General features: G+C 36.6%; 1 protein-coding gene across 1 annotated transcript in view; it reads left to right on the forward strand.

Moving 5' to 3' along the window:
• LOC136979153 (uncharacterized) overlaps nt 1-19,676 on the forward strand; it is a 77,898-nt gene that overhangs the window by 42,463 nt on the left and 15,759 nt on the right. Inside the window, exon 3 of the mRNA XM_067275081.1 lies at nt 18,659-18,731. Within this exon, the coding sequence (XP_067131182.1) occupies nt 18,659-18,731 (73 nt within the window). The remainder of the gene's footprint in view (nt 1-18,658; nt 18,732-19,676) is intronic.

Raw genomic sequence — 19,676 nt, forward strand, 5'->3', positions numbered from 1 at the left:
ATATGATAAACCCTAAAAGATGTCATAGTCCTAATACAGTAGTAACAAAATAATTAATAAAGATAAACAAAGTTTTATCATTTTCGAAAAAATCCTTTTTTAATGTACTGTACGTTCTCATGTCGTACCCTGTATACCAAATTTCTACTTTCAACTTCTAACCGTTTGGGCTCTGCGCTTATTATCATCAACCCATCTCGATTATAAGATTGAAGATTTTAATTTTTAAATATTAGAATATAATTAGCATAAATTAGATGGTGTCATGTTTCATCTTCGCTCCCGTTCAAGTTTATTGTCCTAGACACGAGCCGATGTTTGTTTTTACTTCTCCTGGAGTTTAGCAACCTGGACCGTTTGGTTACGGCCGTCACGTGATCGCATACCTGACTTTTTACCACTGAAATTTATTTATCTTCAAATTTTTGTTTTTTTCCCTCGATTTTAATTATTATTAATTAGATTTTTTGATGGATTCTTATATCTTTGTATTATCAGAAGTTCAGATATAAATGCGTAAAACTTAATTTAAAAAATATGATTTTCTTATATTTTAAAATTCAAAAGTAAATTAAATATTATCGGAAATTCTAAACTATAAGTACGGTGTGTTTTACATTATTATTGCGAATTATTGCGAGATATAACCAATTATTATATAAATGTGTTTATTATTTTAATTTATAAAAATTATTTAATTTGATGCAACGTGACATGCTCAGAATCGATTAATTACTGTGGCGCGTTTAGGGGCGGGAGTCGATTCAAATACTTTTTTCATTTCAGACGTTAATTAGTGTGTTACATTATGTGTAAAATTACATTAAAATATGTTTATTATAATTAATAAATCTATATAGGAATAATATTTGTGTCTGAATAAAACAAAGCGATTATAAAAATAAAAAGCGTGCGTTGCATCTTGATCGTTTGTAAGCAAAAATTTATGATTTTAATTTTTAAAAAATGAGATTTTTATTTATATTTTTTGTAATTTGATCTGTAAATGCAAAAAACTAAACTTATCAAATATCAACTCTCTATAAATAATTTCATCATCTACTTATTGACGTCAGGTTTGTTAAATTTCACGGGAATGTATTATTTTTAGTGATGTAACGAATAGTATATTTGGCCTCAACCGAATACCGAATATTCGGCTAGGAGCGTGGCCGAATACCGAATATTCGGCCAGGAGCGTTGCCGAATGGCCGAATATTCGGCCAAACTATTCGGCTTGATTAACGCACGTACGAAAATTGGCGCGCAAACCGCATTATGGCAAAGATCGCGCACCGTGCTCTCTATTGGCCCGCTGTCACTACGATTTTTTCTTCCATTAGGTCTAAATAATTTAAATTAATTAATTAAATTATAATTATTAAACTTAATATGAGATGGAGCCCAACGTCTACCTCTAGTGCCAAATTGGTTTATAATTTATGTAATAGCCGTAAATAGCCCGCTATGATTCGGCAGTTGTTGGTATTTAGATGTAAGTTATAACTTATAAGTTATTTTATTTGCAATCGATCATTAATTTAATTAAACACTAAAATTTTGTTTTTACTACGTATTTGTAGACTGAATAGTACCCTAAGGATATACTTTAGTGGTGACATAATATGGTCTAGTTTCTCCCCAGTTGTGGAACAGTTCAAATATATTATTGGGGAGTTTCTATTTGTGAAGTTTTGTGATATTTTGTTGCTATTGTTTTTGTCAATATTTTTAAAATTAACATGATTTCAAATGTTATCTTTTGTATATAATGAAAAATGCTCATTCTTTGCTTTATATATAAAATAAATTATATATTAGTTACTCATCTTCTAGAAATAGATAAATAATTCTTTCATTAAATACGATAAGTTTCAATAAAACGTTTCGTAACTCATTTTAAAATATCGTATACATATTAAAATATACGCGAATACGAATATAACATAATTAACTAAACAATAACATTAATGCCCGATACATTCTAACCTACACGCCATCAATGCCATAAGATATCGGGCTAGATAAAGGCTATAATATTATTTAACTACGAAATGATTTAATACTAGAGTTAGATGATATTTCTTATTAACTTTAATAATTATAGTTTAATGTTCAGCATTAATAAAAGTTACAAAAATGATTAATTTATTGTGTTTTTGTTATTTCTTACTTCTGCTTTTAGGTATTCGGTATTCGGCCGAATAGTGAAAAATAGGCCGAATACCGGGTAGTAACCGAATATTCGTTACATCACTAATTATTTTTCAACTTCAGGGTAGTAAAGCTTTGTATATTTTTTCCCGCGAAAGTAATAGACACTACCGGTCCCTCACTGTGAAGGACAAAAAACTGCTAAATGTTTAATTAGTTTGTTTTCATAAACTCCCTTCTGTCAGTTGTGGATCGAATGACTAACAAATTGTTTTATTGTACTTGGGAATGTATTATTTTAAATTTGACAACTAATATTGCCAGTAATGAATTCTGTAATTTTATTTTATTTTTAATCATTTTAAAAATATTGATAAAATCACCAAATAAATATTTCGGTCACGCTTACTAAATGGTATTGCTACGTAATGAACATAAATTTTAATTGTTGCAAAATTGAAAGTGTTAAATTTCTTATGCAACTGATCCAGAGTCAGCAGGGCGATAACACTGAAGCGAGAAAATCGCGTTGTCAAAACAGCTGCAATGACTTATTTGACAAGAATTGGGATTGATTCTGTCATTGAAACAAAGATAGAATGTATAGCATTGTGGTAAAGGTTAAATATTCTACATTGTTATTTTATTAAATCGCAATTGTTGCACATAACAATCGTGAGAGTACAGCACTCACGCTGCGAGAAAATTTACTGCAGGTGGTGGCAAGGTATTAATTTTCGTAAAATTTCTCTGAAAAAAAGTCATAAGTTCGAAAACTACTGTGGGAATCACTTCAGAACATATCAGTTGAGGATTACTAGAAAGCCTGCAGTTCAACTGTTATTTATTTTTAAGAAATTTAATAAAGAAAACGCCATGTATTTTTTCTGGATACATAGGTGCCTAGATGCAAGTCAATAAACGAAAATTTTTTAATTTATATATTACAGTCTCTTTGCATTTTTAAATTCATAAAATTGACCTGAAGAATTCTGCTGGGATGCCAAAATACCCATTGCTAAAGTAGTCAAAGGTTGTTGGCTCTCAGTCATGGCAATGCAGATTGAAAGAGCGTTCTGACAGAAGACAGAGCCTCTGTCAGAATGAATGATAAATTCATTGTTGATACTAAAAGATGGACTCTGTGTATACAACAATAATGTCTTTTTGGTGCCAATGACAAAGGAGTTACTTAAGTTGGCCCACAATGCATATGCTATTTACAATGCTTTTTGGACAAGCAAAGTAAACTGAAAGAAGGAAAGCAGAAAAAAGAACAAGAAGGAAGGGAGAGAGAAGAAGAAGAAGAAAAAATAAAAGCACTTGAACAGGAGAGAGAGAAAATTGATACTCTGAAGCTGAGCTAAAGAAGAAATGCAAAGAGAAACGAGGTCCAGAATGCTTGAAGAAGCCACTAATAGACTACAAAATGCTGTTGAGAAAACCAATGTTGAAGAGATACATCTTGTCCAAGGGCTATTGGAAGGTGCAAAGAAAATTCAATGTGGTGATGAGGAGAAAACAAGAGAAGTACAGAAACTACAGCATGACTTAAAAGAAAATCTTTTTTAATTACAAATTTTTTTAAACAAGAAATCAAAAAATGTCCCTTGAAATTTGGCATGTTGTATGGAGACACATTCTGGTAGTTATGTTACTCTTCCATTTCCTTTGCTGTATAATGGTGGGAACTCCATGAAAACTTAATGCAGGCCTGATCTGGCTTAATGCTTGTTTAAGTTATGGCAATGCAACACTTGCCATAACTTCTGGTGATCTGTTCAGGGGGATATCTTCTGGGAGGTCTTTTTAAGGGAAACTGGTCCCTATTTAGGCATTACAGATATGGAGAAAACCCAGAAAACTCCACATGGCCAGCCCATCTGAGCAAGGCACAAACCTGTGACCAAACTCCCAGTGTTCAGGGTACGAAGACTGCTTGGCCACTGGTGGTCCTGGCTTAATGTAGTCTTACTGGTCACATTTCTGGAGTATAAACTCGGTCTATTTTCATATTTAATTTTTTCAGTCCACTTAATAATCAATCTAATATCATGTGTTATTGATACAAAATGTGTGTGTGTTTGTGTGTTTTTTTTATAATGCCTCTTTTAGTTCACTTTAACACTATTAGCTTTTTTTTTTTTTTTTCAGTGTGGACTCTCTTTTCTCACTTACATTCACTGCCATGACTGCTTTAAGCCCTGCAATCAGTTTCACAATATATTTTTTGATAGTAATGATTTTTATATTTTTTCTCACTTTTGCTCACTGTAACAAGCCTCTTTTTATTTTCCAAAAGGGTTTGTCATGATGAAAAAGCAGTTTTTTAATTTGCAAGACATGTCAATGTTCAACAAAGTAATAGTCTAATGTGTAAAATTTTTTTAAACATCAAAAAATTACCTTGACTCAAAAATTTTCAGATTTTATTCCTAATTATAGAACAAGTGAGTCAATTTGACACTCAGATTTTTAGCCAAGATCAATTTCTCTGTTCTTATTAGCTGATGGTGCCAAGGAATTGCATCTGCTATAATGTTTGAATCATATTTGGGAAAGTTTTACTATTAACTGAACAATTTCCAAATATTTTATAGAAAGAGATGACAAATAATAAGAAAAAGATAGTTATATTTCTTTTAATTTAAAATAAAGCTTTGATAATTTATAGGGTAATCATTAGCTAAACTATAAGTTGCATTTCTGAATATATAATTATCACTAAACTAAAGAAAAGTAAATGTTTTTAATCAATAAATTTTAAATGGAGTAAAATAATCTGAAAATTAAATGAAACAATGAGATATGAATAAATACAGTATATGTAAAATCCAGCAGTGAGTTGTGTAACCTTCCTGGCTATTAAGGGATTTTATTTTAAAATTTTATATTAATCTTAATATTAATAAATAAATTATGTATAGTGCCATATGCTATTAAATTTTATTTTAAAAACTTTTTATTGATGATAATTATAAAATGGCAAAACAATTAATTTTGAGGGTAGAAATGAGTTTTATAAAAAAAATTGTAAATTGTAGATGCAGGAACATTGTGCTATTGCAACTTGTAATAACAGCTATCTTAAAACAATGTTATTAAACAGGAAAGTTAGTTATTTTAGATTCCCTAAAGATTCAATAATAAGAAGAAAATGGATTCATAATTATATAAGAAAAGACAAATTCACTCCTGATTCTTATGTTTGCTCTGATCATTTTACAGAAAATTATTTTGAGAAAAATTTAAAAGCTGAATTAAGGGATTATTAGGTTTATTGGCAAAACCTAAGCTAAAGAAAACTTCACTGCTGACAGTAAATTTAGGAAATATAAAAAATGAAAATACTAATTAGTCAAATCAAGGAAAGAATCATTGAAAAGAAATAGAAAAAAAACTGAAAGGAAAACTTTTACATGTAAATAAACTGGATAAACCAGAAGAATCTCTTAAATGTAATGATTGTAAAACTTTAGATCTTAATTTTAAATTAAAACATGAAAATTCTATTTTAAAAATGAAGATTAAACATATTGAGAGCATATTCAAGCAATCTTAAGAAATCTGAAATTTTGAAAAAGTACAACTGTCATCATCTAAAAAGAATATGAAAAATTGAAGGAAAAAAAATTTGTTATATCAATATTGAAAGGTACCTTTACAGAAACACAAATATATAACCTGCTGGAGAGAAAAAGGAAAATTAAATGGAAGAAAGAAGATATGAATTTGGCATTTACTTTTATATTTAAGCATAAGATGATATTAATTTGATTTCTTAAGTATAAATACCACATTACCTGCAGTTTGAACACTTCAACAATGGGCTTCAAAAATTAATTCATGCAGTGTAAATGTAAATGATGATTTATGTTAGATATCTGAGGGAAATGTAAAAAATCCATTACATTAAAAAATGATGAATTACAGTACTTATCAGGATGGATTGTAAGGAAGTACAAAAAAATATTGAAATTTAGGAAGTCTCAATCACGAAAGTAAAAATGAGCATAATTATACAAAAATGCCTTATATTAAGGATTTATTGTTTGGTGGACTATCACAGCCATCAGAAAATTTCTTTAATTTAGTTTTTAAAAAATGGAATCAAATTTTACAAAAAATGTTAAACCGAGTTTCAAATGTAAAACCATTTCATCTATAACATCATTAATTAAACAAAGAAGTGACTTGCCAGAAGATGTTTCTGGATTAAATTGAAATTTTTAAAGAATTTAATTAAATACGATCATTCCTCTGCAAAAAGGAAGATAAATTGTAATAACAATAGAAAATTAAAAAAAAGTTTGTACCTGATATTTTTTTTAATTGTGTTTTTTGTAACACTTAAACATATTTTTAATACAGTAGATCCCCCTATAACATGGTAGATACATTCTGTGTTGTACCAGTCACTCAGATTTTACAAATACATGAGCAATTCACAGTCCGGCACTTGTGCGGGTTAGGGGCTACAGCTACCCCCTAACTCACACAAGTGTTTGAAAGGTTTTCTTCCATAAAATTAATCGATTCTAGACTAATTTGACTCTAACATTTCCAAAACACGTATAATTTTTTTGGGAATAATCCATATAACTATGCTATAAACAAAAATTTGTAGGAATACTTACTGAGTGTGCACCATTCGAAGACACCATTCCTTAAGCTTGTTTTTGTCGTGGAGTGGCTCATCGAACGGCAGAAGTGTTTCCTGATAAGTTATTCTTTCTGCAAAAAATTCACTGAACTTTGGAGACATCATTAATAGAAATATAATGTTTATGGCCATTGAATAATAAATGTTTTTAGTAGGTCCACTGCTCGTTTAAACTCAACAGTTTGTGCAATGTCCACTATTGGTCCAGATTTGACCAATCCTGTCGAGACACAAGTCGGCCATGACAATCTGTCTCATTCTTTTACCATGTTATACGAGCCTCTTTTAGCATGTTATACAAACACAGTCACAATTTTTCCACCGTGTTATACGTATCTGTCTTATATGAACCCGTGTTATAGGAGGGTCTACTGTATATACAAATTACAACAGAAAATTGTTTTTTGACAGTTACCATATTTACTCGCATATAGGACGAGGTGTGACTTTAAAGATCAAAATAAAGAAAATTTGATTTATTAATACAATTCTAATTTTATTTTGTTTCATCACAAGTAAAATATCAAATGCACGTAAATGCACACATTGTCCCGCATAACTTACTGACATTTTAAACTTCAAAGAAAACTCTTGTAAAATCAACAACATAATTTGTTCATGTAAAGCTGGGCAATCGGAAACCTTTTTTGCCAATTCTTAACAGTCGAATCCACTCTGTTGATTACACTTATGAGTTTTTCTGAATTCTGTTTTCTGAATAATCATCTGTTTTCACCTGGGAATGAATTAAAACTTATGTCGGGCTCCTGTGAATTTTGGAATTTCAATCTGGAATTCAATTCAAAAGCTTTGCGTTTCCTATTGCTATTCATCTTTACTCCCGACAATATACAAGAACGATTCAAATGACCCAGATAAAATACTTGTTTTTAAATACAAGAGGGTAAGCATTTAGTAAAAAATGCAAATACACAGTTCACAAAAATTATTTGCAAAAATGATAAGAATCTGTCACTGGCACTTATAGGACGACCTAGGAATTTGAAGCTGTGATAAATGAATAAAAACCTCATCCTATATGCGAGTAAATACGGTATTTTTAAAAAATATTTGAGTAAATAATATCGTTTTCAGCATATGAGTATTAAAAATTAAAAAATAGACCAATATAATTTTTGGTTTGAAAAAAGAAACTGGTTTGGCAATAGAAATTAATTTATGTATATATAAATCATCTATGTAGAATTTACCAAAATTAATCTTTTAAGAAATTATTATATCACAAAAATAGATAAAATCGATTTCATTTACAAAGTAAGCAAACCGCATTTTAATTTCAACTTTACATGTAGAAATTAAAGATTTGCTCAATATCCCGGACTTTTTTTATTTGTAATTTATTTTTATTTACATTTAATTAAGTATAAATCATAATTAATGAAATAATAGTGTGTAATTAAAGCTGCAAACTTCTGATCAGTAATGTTATTACCATAAGGACGGAGTAAGATATCTCGTTTTAGAATTTGAGTGATGTCAAATAAGCAACCAATGAGAAGCGTTTCTTCTCTGAGGCAACCTTATGTTCATCTGTGTGTGAATTCCTTATAACTTTGCAATTTTTGGTTGATCCATATGAAAGTTTGGTTATATTTGTCTTATGTTCTATCAATTTGGAATCTGTGGTTGCAGTGTCGTTCATGTTCTTGGAGGAAATTTCCCTTAAGTTGAATTTTAAAATATTTTGGCAAATGGCTTAGTTTAAACTTCATTAAATTTCAAATTTAAAAAAAAATGATAACCACGTCGTATCACTCCTATAACAAATTTTTTAAAAATCTTTTTACAGTGACCATGTGACGTTCTATTATCCAATCAGAAGTAACGATCTAACAAGTCATTATGTATTATAGAGCTAGTGGAACTGAGTTGAGTGCCACCTGTACACAGGCAAAGAAAACTGCTTCGGGAAAACACGTGCGTCTTTGGGTAGGATAGTACTGAACGCGGTGCTTGTTTTCTTCCCGTGATAATGAACCACAGCTTTTTGCCACAGAAAACTTTAAAAAATAACTGTTGTGTGGTCGGTTGTAGTGTTACCTATATTATTGCACCACCAGGTACAAAGTTAACCAGTAATGTGTGATAGTATTTTGTTAAAAATCTATATTAATATCTATAATACGACATACATACAGTACGTGCAGAATCAATACATTAAGTCAAAATGATCTACAGTCACTTCTCGACATATGACCATTTCGACTTACGTCCGAAGTTGCGGAACAGAACCCTGTCGTAAGTCAAGAAGTAACTGTATTGACTAATGCAGGCATTACTTTGACTGTAAACTGCTGAATGTAGGTACTGTATATATTATATATTATTTAAATATATACTTATAAATAATATATAAATTTATAATTTATCAAATTTCTATTTATTAAAATATGTATAGTGTTACATGTAACATTCAAAATTCATACAAGATAAATTCATATATTGCAAGAATGCTATTATTCTTTCATGACAACCAAATGAACAAAATGTTGAAACAAAAGTAATGAATGTGAAGTAATAAACTTTAAAATTATCACATTGAAAAATCACTGGTAAGATCATCGTCATCAGAGTCTTCCTCACTAGAATGTTTTTGTATGGTTGAAGCAGATGATGGTTTCCAAGTGTAACATTTATCGTTGGTGCTTTTAAGTAGCTCCTTTGCTAATAACAGTGCTTCGCAGGAATCAGTAAGAACTCGATTTTGTAGTTTTTATTAAATTTAATTGTAAAAAAAATACGTTCAACTACTGCACTTGAATGAGGAAGCAATAAAAACATCTATTTACTGCCAAAGTAAATAGAATAGAAACGAATGTTTTGAAAGGTACTGAATTGAAAGGAAACATATTAGGATTTCATGAATGGTACTAGGAAAATGGTGTTGGGTATCTTGGTACTGGAACAAGTAAAAAGGTACTAGATTAGTACAAAAGTCCTAGGTGGAACAACACTAGTGCCGCCTTTGTACTCCCGATTCTGTTACCCAGTGTCTGCTAGAGGCGCCTCGATCAAGTTTTGCCATTCCTTCCACTAGATCTATATGTAGAAAATATTGTCATCATCTAATTAGCATACATAAAATTCAACTTTTTTACCTTTGTTTGGCATCCTGGAATAAGAGAGTTGCCATTTTGTCAGAAAAAAAAATGTCTTTAAGAAATCGAAAGAGAGAAAATGGTCAGGTAAATTATAGATATAAAAACTAAGAACAACTGAGACCCTTGAAGGCTGTAAAATCTGACTTCAGCAACTTCGAATATGAATGGCTTTGTCAGGCTTGACAAAGATTTAAGAAAGGCTTATTCACCACAAGGTCAAGCTCGAGTATAAACTACTTAATTTGCAGAAAATCTTGGAATTCAAGAAGAGTTCCTACTATTTCTACAAATTACTCTAGTATTTTATATATATACAAACATATATACAGTCAACTCCGCATAAGTCGTCACCCAGATAACTCGACACCATCGGTTAAGTAGTCAGTTTTCTGTGGTCCCGGCGGACTTACATAGGCATTAATGTTAAAAAACTCCGGTTTACTCAACACCGTTTAACTTTCTTTTTCTCCCTCCTGGTTCATGTGGAGATTACGGCCTAGGTTTGCCTTTTCTCTGATAGACGGCGCCTTCTTCCTATGAGAAGCAGCCTGTTCATATGATGTAAGTCTCTAGGCTTGCTAAGTGAGCTTTTGGATTTTTGGCCGCATTCGGCCAGTAAAGCAGGATCAATGACCTAACCAGGGTAAAGTCCACCGACAGACTCTTGCCCAATTCCTGCCGGGCTGCCACGTACTTCAGGCAGTGCAACCAGTAGTGTGCCGTCGTCTCTTCTTCCCCGCAATGCGGGCAACCATGAGTGGGGTGTAGCCCCCTCGAATGCACAAAACCTGCTTGGCCAGAAGCGTCGACACTAGGTAAGGTCATCTGTCAAAAGGCTCACTTGGACTTGGTAAGAGTCCATCTGGAACTTGGTAAGGTCATCTGTCAAAAAGACTTGGTAAGGTCATCTGTCAAAAGGCCTGAGGTGAACCCTCCCTTTGCCCCGGAGGACCGCCGCCGAGCGGTCCGTTAGTGAGATCCTTACCCTGTCCCTTATCAGGCAGTGTATGTCAGCAGGCATGAGAGACCTCTGCCATGAGCCTGTGAGGGTACCCTCGCACTGCCCTATCTGCCTCTTTATTTATGTTAATCCCTTTATCCTCAAGCATCCAGACTATCTCTAGTGGAGCCGGAAACGAGTGAATCGATGAAGCTAAGTCTATAATCTTCGCTAGTGACTTGAAATTGACGTTCAGTATAGCCTGTAGGACCGACTTGCTGTCTGTAAAAATTGTCGTTGGCCCAGCATTCTGATGCCCCAGGGCGATTGCCTGCTGTATCCCAGTAGCCTCTGCCCCAAAAACCCTGCAGTGCGCTGCTAGGCCCCAAGTCTCCCTGGAGTCCCACGCAGGAATACAGATCCCTGCCGATGCTCTGTTGTTTGTTACCGAGGCATCAGTCCCTATTAACAACCTTCCCTCCCATTGCTTCTTCCCAATCTCATCAAAGAGTGCCCTGTATTTCCCTGGTGGGTGTAATTTACTCCTGAAAAGCCGTTAGATTAACCTTCCCCTGAATTTGGACTATATTTGGCAGAGGCCACGTTTGCCTCTGTATCCTGGCTGGAGATATGCCCAGCTGGTCCAGATATGCCATTGCCCAGAAGATGAATGGCTCCTGGAACTTCCGCCACCTGTAATGCCCCAGGCTGTCCACAGTTGATATCATCCCCTGTAGAGAACTGTACTTCCCCCGCGAGATATACGTAACTGCCTGGTTTGCCGCCTGGTGATTCAACCTTGCTCTCAGCCCCATGAACCCGGTCTCTGTGTACACCGAAAGGAGCAAAGTAGTCTTCAGGACCGCTAGGGCCATCCTGAGGGCCACATGGATGGGCTTCTCTATCCTTTGAATTGTCGTGGGAGGTGCGCCATCCAGCAGAAGCACCCCAAACTCTGCCTTGGAGGGGGAATGACCGTTTGCACCAACCTAAGTAAGTCTGCTGTCCTCACCCCGTTGCACCTCGACGCAAAGTACCTGAGATACCCCCCATCCATGTTAGCTTATTCCTGAGGTATTGCTTGTGGGAGCTCCAAGTTGAGGAAATGTAGCCCCAAAATCCTTAAGGTATCCTTCTGCGGGATTGTCCCTGAGAATAGCCAGAGGTTGACCGGCGGCTTCTGTTTCTTCGGGGAGAGATCGATGACTGCGCTTTTTGCTGCCGAAAAGGCCATACTCCACCCCGCAGCCCAGTGTTCCACTTGGTCCAGGGCCCTTTGGGCTCTCCTCGCCACCATTGCTACCTGGGTGCTCGTTGCTATCAAGTATAAGTCATCCACGTATAGGATTGCCATCACGTCCCCGGGAAGGGCAATCCAGAGGTCAGCCATGTACAACGTGAACAGTAAAGGTGCAAGCACACTCCCCTGCAGCACCCCTTGTACAAACTGGTGGGAGGATGACCTCACCTCCCTCCACTTTACCTGGAACTCACTGTTCAATAAGAAGGAAGACAGCCACCATAGGGCTTTCCCTGTTATCCCGAAGTTCTCCAGTTTTGCTAGCAGGTGTACTGAGTCATAGGCCGCTTCTAAATCTAATGAAGTAAAATAAATCATGTACGTCTATTTCCGTTGGGCCCTGGCTACCGCTACTTGTATGGTGAATCGTTATTATAGCGTCCACTATCCCCTTATACAGGATGAACCCGAAGTGGTTCCTATTGAAAACTTGCGAGCCCACCAAGGCATCCTGAAGGCAAATTAGAAGCATCCATTCAAATAACTTTGCCATATGAGAGGTTATGGAGATCAGACGGTACGACCCACACGCCGTCGCCTCTCGCCCCGGCTTTAAAATTGAGATAATATGTGCTTGCTTCCACTCTGTAGGACACTGTCCCGTGTTCCATATCTGGTTTAAAATCTCCAGCAGTACCTGTCTCCCCTCCCTGGGGAGCCCCTTCAGAGCCGAGATACCGTCTGGCCCTGGTGTTTTATTCCGTAGACTGTGAAGAGCCCTCTGTAGTTCGATCATCTGGAATTTTGCTTCGTTCATCCGAACCTTCGTCTGTGGTGGAGCCCGCAGCGAAGCATATGTCCCTATTGGGCGGGACCAACCGAAAAATGAAGCCAGTGCTTCCACTTGCTCTTCCAGAGCAGTTAGGGTGGCCGTCGTTTGTAAGACATAGTGGGACTCTGACTGACTGCTCGGGGTCCGCAGTCGCCGGAAGATCCTGTAGATGGTCGACCGAGTTGGGGGGTCACACATACTTTCCCCCACCATTCCCTCCTTGCCTGTCGGGCTGCCACCGAAGAAGCACTTTCAGCTGCTTATACTTCAGCCACCAGTGTAGGGAGCCAAGCTGCCGCGCTTTCCTAAACGCCCTTCTTTTCCTTGCTCTGATTAGGTTGCAATCTAAATTCCACCAAGGGGGCTTTCCCTCGGGGGGAAAGACTTGGATCCGGGAGTGACCCTCCACTGCCTTCCTGACCTGGCCTATAAATTCGTTGTGGTCCTGTGGCCTGCTGCTCTCCGCTGCCCAAAGGTCACCCAGGTGCACAGACCTTTCCCTAGTCCATAGTCCGATGGATTCTGGGTCTCTTCTGCCCGTCGTGGTTTGCTGGAAGTGTCAAAGTTAGGAGGATGGGAGCATGGTCACTGGTCAGCAGGTCATGGCTCTCCCTCCAGGTGGCTGACCCCAGGAGGGTGGGGGAGCAAAATGTCAGGTCAGTCGCAGTTGCCCCCGTAGCGTGAAAATGTGTGGGTTCCCCTGAGTTCCAACAACACAGGTCTTCATCCATCAGCCAATTGAAAAGGACACGCCCCGAAGTGTCGGGTCTGCTGCACCCCTGGTCCCAGTACGGATGGTGGGCGTTCCAATCCCCACCCAATATCCTTTGACTATAGTTGTCCTGTGTAAGCTCGTTTAGTATTTCCTTCTCCTGAATCCCGTTTGGGGCATATACGTTAACGAGAGAGATGGGGGTCCTTGCGAAGTGCACCCGTATCTCCAGGGTCTCTACCCTTGTTGGAACTGATCCCCCCATGTGAACCCTGGCCGGCCACCTCTGTGCTACAGCTGTTAGCAACCCCCTGCCATGAGAATTTGACCTGTCGTTCTAAAAACCAGTAAACCCCGGAGAGTGAAGGCTCTCCCCTCCGCGAGCCATGACTCCTGGATCATGATTATGTCCGCCTCCCTAAACCAGTTTTCCCCCAGCAAAAGGTCCCACTTTGAGCATATCCCCGGGCGTTCCAGTGCACTATTCGGATATCCCTTGTTCCTCTATCTTCTTCAGGCATTCTGTGGTCTGTTCTTGATCGTACGCCGCCCACATTTGGCCGTTTCCGCCAGAGACGTTACACAGCTCTCCTCTGCTAAGTCCGTCTGCCTGTGGCCCATCCTGAAGCCAATTTCCATATCAGAGGGCTGCCCTTCCGACTCCAATGTCATCAAGTGCCAATCGAGACCTTTTGATCTCCCTTTTTTCTTCTTGGATGGCCTCGGGTGCCAGGTCTTCCCCTCCGCAAGCGGTGGGCATTTAAAAATCTGGGATGTTGACGCTGGAGGGGCCCTCGGACCATCTGCTTGCCCTCCCTCAGACGTCCCTGTTACTTGGCTTAGCCTGTTGGCCCATCGAAGTTGACGTATCTCTGCGCTTAGTGCCTCTACTAGTGTTTCCAGATGGATTATCCTTTCTGCCAGGGTCAGCATTGTTGCGTCCCCTTCCATTTGGCCTGGAGCCCTATTGTCTTTCCTTTGTATTCTGATATCTCTGTTCTGGGGTTGTTTATTGTAGGTGGCTGCTTGGGCATAGGTTGTTGGGGCTTTCCCTTTCTGTCCTTTAGCCTCTATGTACGAGCATCTTCGTAGCTGAGGCTCCTTCCTATATTCTGGGCAAGTTGGGGAATCCGCCCTGTGAGTCCCTCCGCATCTGGCACACCGGCTGGTCGTTTCTGTGCAGTTTGCCCAGTCGTGACCACCCCTATAGTTAGGGCACTGTCAACTTCCTCTACAGGAATTCGACCTGTGTCCGAATGCTTGGCACCTGCTGCAGATCCATGGCCGGGGGTAAAACCTTTCGCATCTATACCTCTGGTAATATAGTTTCACCATCTCTACAGGTGATCTGCTGGCTATCGCTATAAAAACCGTTGTGCTCGGGACCGTTTTGTCGTTTTTCTTCCGGGTAAACTGTCATATCTCTATGACCGGAATTCCCTCCTCCTCCAACTGGTCGTAGGTTTCCTGTGCAGTTAATGAGGTGTCTACCCCTCTCAGGACGTAGCCTGTCGACGTGCATTCTGGGGCTAGCCGCCCCTGGGCCTGTGTTCCCGCCAAGGATGTTATCTGAAGGGCCAACTCCGCGACTGCTGGGTCCTTTGTTTTTATGAGTAACAGCCCGTTATGGGTGTACTGAACGTCTTGTAACTTCTTAGGATTTGGAAAATGCCCATTTATAGCAGCATCTAATTCCGGTGGCCGTAAACAGTGGATGGGATGCTGCCCTTTCAGAAATACCGTGTACACACCGTTTAACTCGTCACCACTGGATAAGTCGACATACTTCTACTGTCCCACACTCTGATAAGTCGTCACCCCCTCCTGAAAAAATGAATTCACTCCATGCGTGTGGTGAGAACTCAATTTTTTTCAGGAGGGGAATCGATTTATTTATTAATATATAATTAATATATTTAATAATATATTATTATTATTAATAAAAATGCCTTAACATGTAATGTATTTTTATGTATAAAATGATAACAGATAAACAAAAAGAAAATATACAATCTACATCAATCGTCACACCAGAATCCAATTTTACATTTTCTCACGCTAGATGCATTAAAAAACTTTAGACATTACTTGCCAACAATTGACAATTGCGAAGATGATGTTTTCAAGGTGTTTGTGATCATTGAAAAAGGATGTCGAGACAGTTAAGGGCTCAAAACAAACACTAAACGAATTTTTCAGTTTTTCATCTACAGAGTAATTGTAAATGGAGGACACAATGTATTGTAAGCCTATACTACTGTATAATGCACTACTGTATTTTCCTAATTGTAGTTTTGTGGGTTTTTTCCAATTTCTCTTTAGTCGTTACATCAGATAACTCGACATATTTCCACTTCCCCTTGGGGTGTCAACTTATGCGGACTCAACTGTATTTAACGTTTTGTAGATTACTACAAGGCTCATTCAAAAGATAAGGTAATGAGCTCTCGCGAGTGTTATATTCCTCCTTTTGTTCGGATTTCCCATTAGGGCAGCAGCACGGCTTTACCACATGGGGGTTAGATGAGGCAAATTTTGTGTCAAACTCTCGCAATATCATTTTGAAGATGGCTGCACTCATGGAAACGTGCTCAAATGTCAAAGTGCATAGTGTGATTCTGTTTCTGTATCTGAAGGGCAACTCACCAGTAGAAATTCATTGTCAACTTGTTGAGGTGTATGGCGGTAATGTCATCTCACAAAAACAGGTGTGGGTTTGGTGCAGTGAATTCAATAAAGGCAGGACAGATGTGCAAACTGAGCAAAGATCTGGTAGGCCAAACACATCTTCACAGACGACAATCTGTGCTGTATTGAAGGTCTGATTTGGGATGATCGTTGCATTCGTATTTGCAATATTGCTGAAGAACTCATCATCTGTGGATAGTGTGCACAAAATCTGGCATGATCAATTCAACTACTGAAAGATGTGTTCATGCTGGGTGCCACAGCAACTCACAGAAATTCACAAGACCTTCAGGATGGGATTGTCTCCCATGCACTTGCAACGGTTTCATGAGGAAGGACTTCTGTTCTTGCACCATATCATTACAGGGGATGGAACGTGGGTGCATCACGTGACACCGGAGACAAAGCAAGTATCAATGTAATGGAAACATCCATCATCCCCGCCTCCCAGGAAATTCAAAGAAAGTTACAATGATGCTTTTTTGGGACTACAAGGGCGTGCTTCCGGTTGATTTCCTCAGCAGGAGAACAACAGTGAATGCTGACTTGTATTGTCACACTCTGATGCAGTTAAGGGAGGCTATTTACAGAAAACATTCGATAGTGATTGATAACAAAAGCTTAGTTATCGCCCATGGCTATTGGAACCGAAAATGAAACATATGGCTTGGAATAGCATTTTCATAGTTGATTAAATGTGAATTACTTGGTTCCGATAGAAACTGGTTTTTATCGTATTCGTTAGCTTAATGATACAACTCAGAATAGGTCCCCTGAATTGTTACAGCGCTTTAAGTGGGAGGTACTGGAACTTCCTCCCTACAGACCCAACCTGGCATCCTGTGATTTCCATCTCTTCAGACTATTGAAGAAGCACTTGGGTGGTAGGCGATTCCAAACTGATATTGAAGTTCAGCAAGCTGTCATGACATGGCTGAAGGAACTTGATGCAGATTTCTTCTCTTCTGGCATTGATGTCTTGGCATATCGTTGGAATAAATGCTTGGACAAGCATTGAAAAATAATATGTACCAGTGCCATAATAATCTGTATCATTATACAGGGTGTCCCAAAAAAATGCATACACACTTCTTAAATAATTATAAAATCTGTGTTTATTAAAATATGTTTTGTTTTCAAAATGTAATAGAATCTATAGACATTAGTTTTGTCAACACCTGTTTTTACACTGATGTCCGTTCTGGTCCAGGCACTGCTTAAAACGCGAAGCAATGGAATCGCAAACATCTTGAAACATTTCATTTGGTATTTGTGTGCATTCTCATTCAATAGCTGCTCTCAATTCAGCAACTGTTGCAGGTTTCATAACATAGACTTTGTCTTTTAAGTATCCCCATAGAAAATAGTAAGTGGTGTGAGGTCTGGTGAACGTGGAGGGTATTCTATGAAACCCCTTCGTCCAATCCACCTGTTTGGCAAGATCTCATCAAGATAGGATTTAACATTGTAATTAGTGTGGGGGTGCCCTATCTTCAAACTTATCTCTAATTCCAGTGATGGTAATTCGCATTAGAGGATCTGTTTTGAAACTCCCTCCTAAATTGTCTTTGCACTTCAACTGCATTTTCACATTTCCAGTAGCATTTTAGAATGAATTTCCTTTGTTCAAAGCTTAGTATGATTTCCATTATTAATTCTAATGGGTTTAACCTGGAAATAGCTCAATTAATGTTTTCTTTTCTTTTTTTTTTTTTATTAGCTGTTAAAGTGTGTGTACACTTTTTTTGGGGGGACACCCTGTATCTGCCTATGAAATAAAATTTGTACAGGAGAACTGTTGTTACTGTACTTTTTGAACCACCTATGTATTTAGGCAGTTTAAATTATTTGTTGATTACAGTAAAGTTTTACTGGCATTTCAAAATTTGCTCTATTTTTTATTTTATTCTTTGCAAATTCTTATCTGCTGGTAAATTCTCCAAGATAAATTTTAAAATACATTACGTATCCATCAGAAACATAGAAACTATCTTATGTATAAAAGACAATGTTTATTTTACTGTCTAAATTTTGTGTAAAATGTATTGTTATTAACAATTATCGAAAAAAAGAAATTGTATAAAACAAGTTTTAACAATAACAGAACATTCTTTATAGTGAAAAATAATTATTTCCATCAGTTACTTAATTTTTAACATTGATTTTTTAAATGGATTCAGTCCATAAGAGCATTTCAAATTTTATATTTGTAATATTTTTTTGTTTATTTTATAAAATCTAGAAAAATTTATTTAAACTATCCAGTAATAATTTGAATAATAATTATTAAATAATTTTTATTTTTAGGGTGTCAGTAGACCATTTCAAAAAGAAAAGATTGGATCTTATGAAGATGAAGTTTCATTTTACAATAATTTCTGTAATTATGTTTTTTGTATAAAATTTTATTTTTAAATTTTTAATATAAAAGTATCTTACAATCTTTAAAAATTTATATACTGGCATTTTGATATGTATTCACATACCAAATGCCAGTATAATATCAAGCAATAATTATTTATTTATGAATATAAATGCATATTATTGATTGAAAAAATAATAAGGTTATAATATAGTTTTTGAATTTAATAATAAATTTGCAAGCCAAATACTATTTAATGAACTATAAGGTCAGTGTGTCAATAGGTATGTTGCTACATGTTAATATAAAAAAATTATTATAATTTATATTAGTAAGTGGTAAACAAGAAATTCTCTCTCCAACAATATCACTGGTTAAAATTATTTTTTCAGATATGTATTTATATGAAAAGTATAGTTTTGTAAAAACATATTTATATATATTAAAAGTTATGAAATCTAGGTAATACATCCCCAAGCTTGTTCATCAAGTAAGTGTATTAAATAGAAAAGGAATGTTGATTAAAATGCATAGTCAATTTCTGTACACACAGTGTCAGATATATAAAGGATGTTATATAGATTACTCCCCATAGAATCTCAGGATTTTGAATATATATCATAACTAAGGACCAAGATGAGTTCATTGATACCCTACTTTTGGACCAGAAATGAAAAATGAGAAAGTTATCCTATTTAAGATTTCTTGCTTTTCATAATGCATTCTATGCCATTTTAGAATTTTCCACTAGATGGTGCTGCATGTAGTTCAGTATACGTTTCCTTTTTTTCTCTTTTGTTTAAGAACTACCATGAATCAATAACTAGTGACATTCAATACTGAGCGGTCTGCCAGTGGCTCCCCTCCGGGAGGAATCCATCGAGAGCACAAACAGTCGAATGCCACCTAGTGGAATACTAACTGTAAAATGGCATAGAATGCATTGTGAAAGGCAAGAAATTG

The sequence above is a fragment of the Centruroides vittatus genome, unplaced genomic scaffold, assembly GCF_030686945.1.
Source record: "Centruroides vittatus isolate TY-2023 unplaced genomic scaffold, ASM3068694v2 contig_1154, whole genome shotgun sequence".
Lineage (NCBI taxonomy): Eukaryota > Metazoa > Arthropoda > Arachnida > Scorpiones > Buthidae > Centruroides > Centruroides vittatus.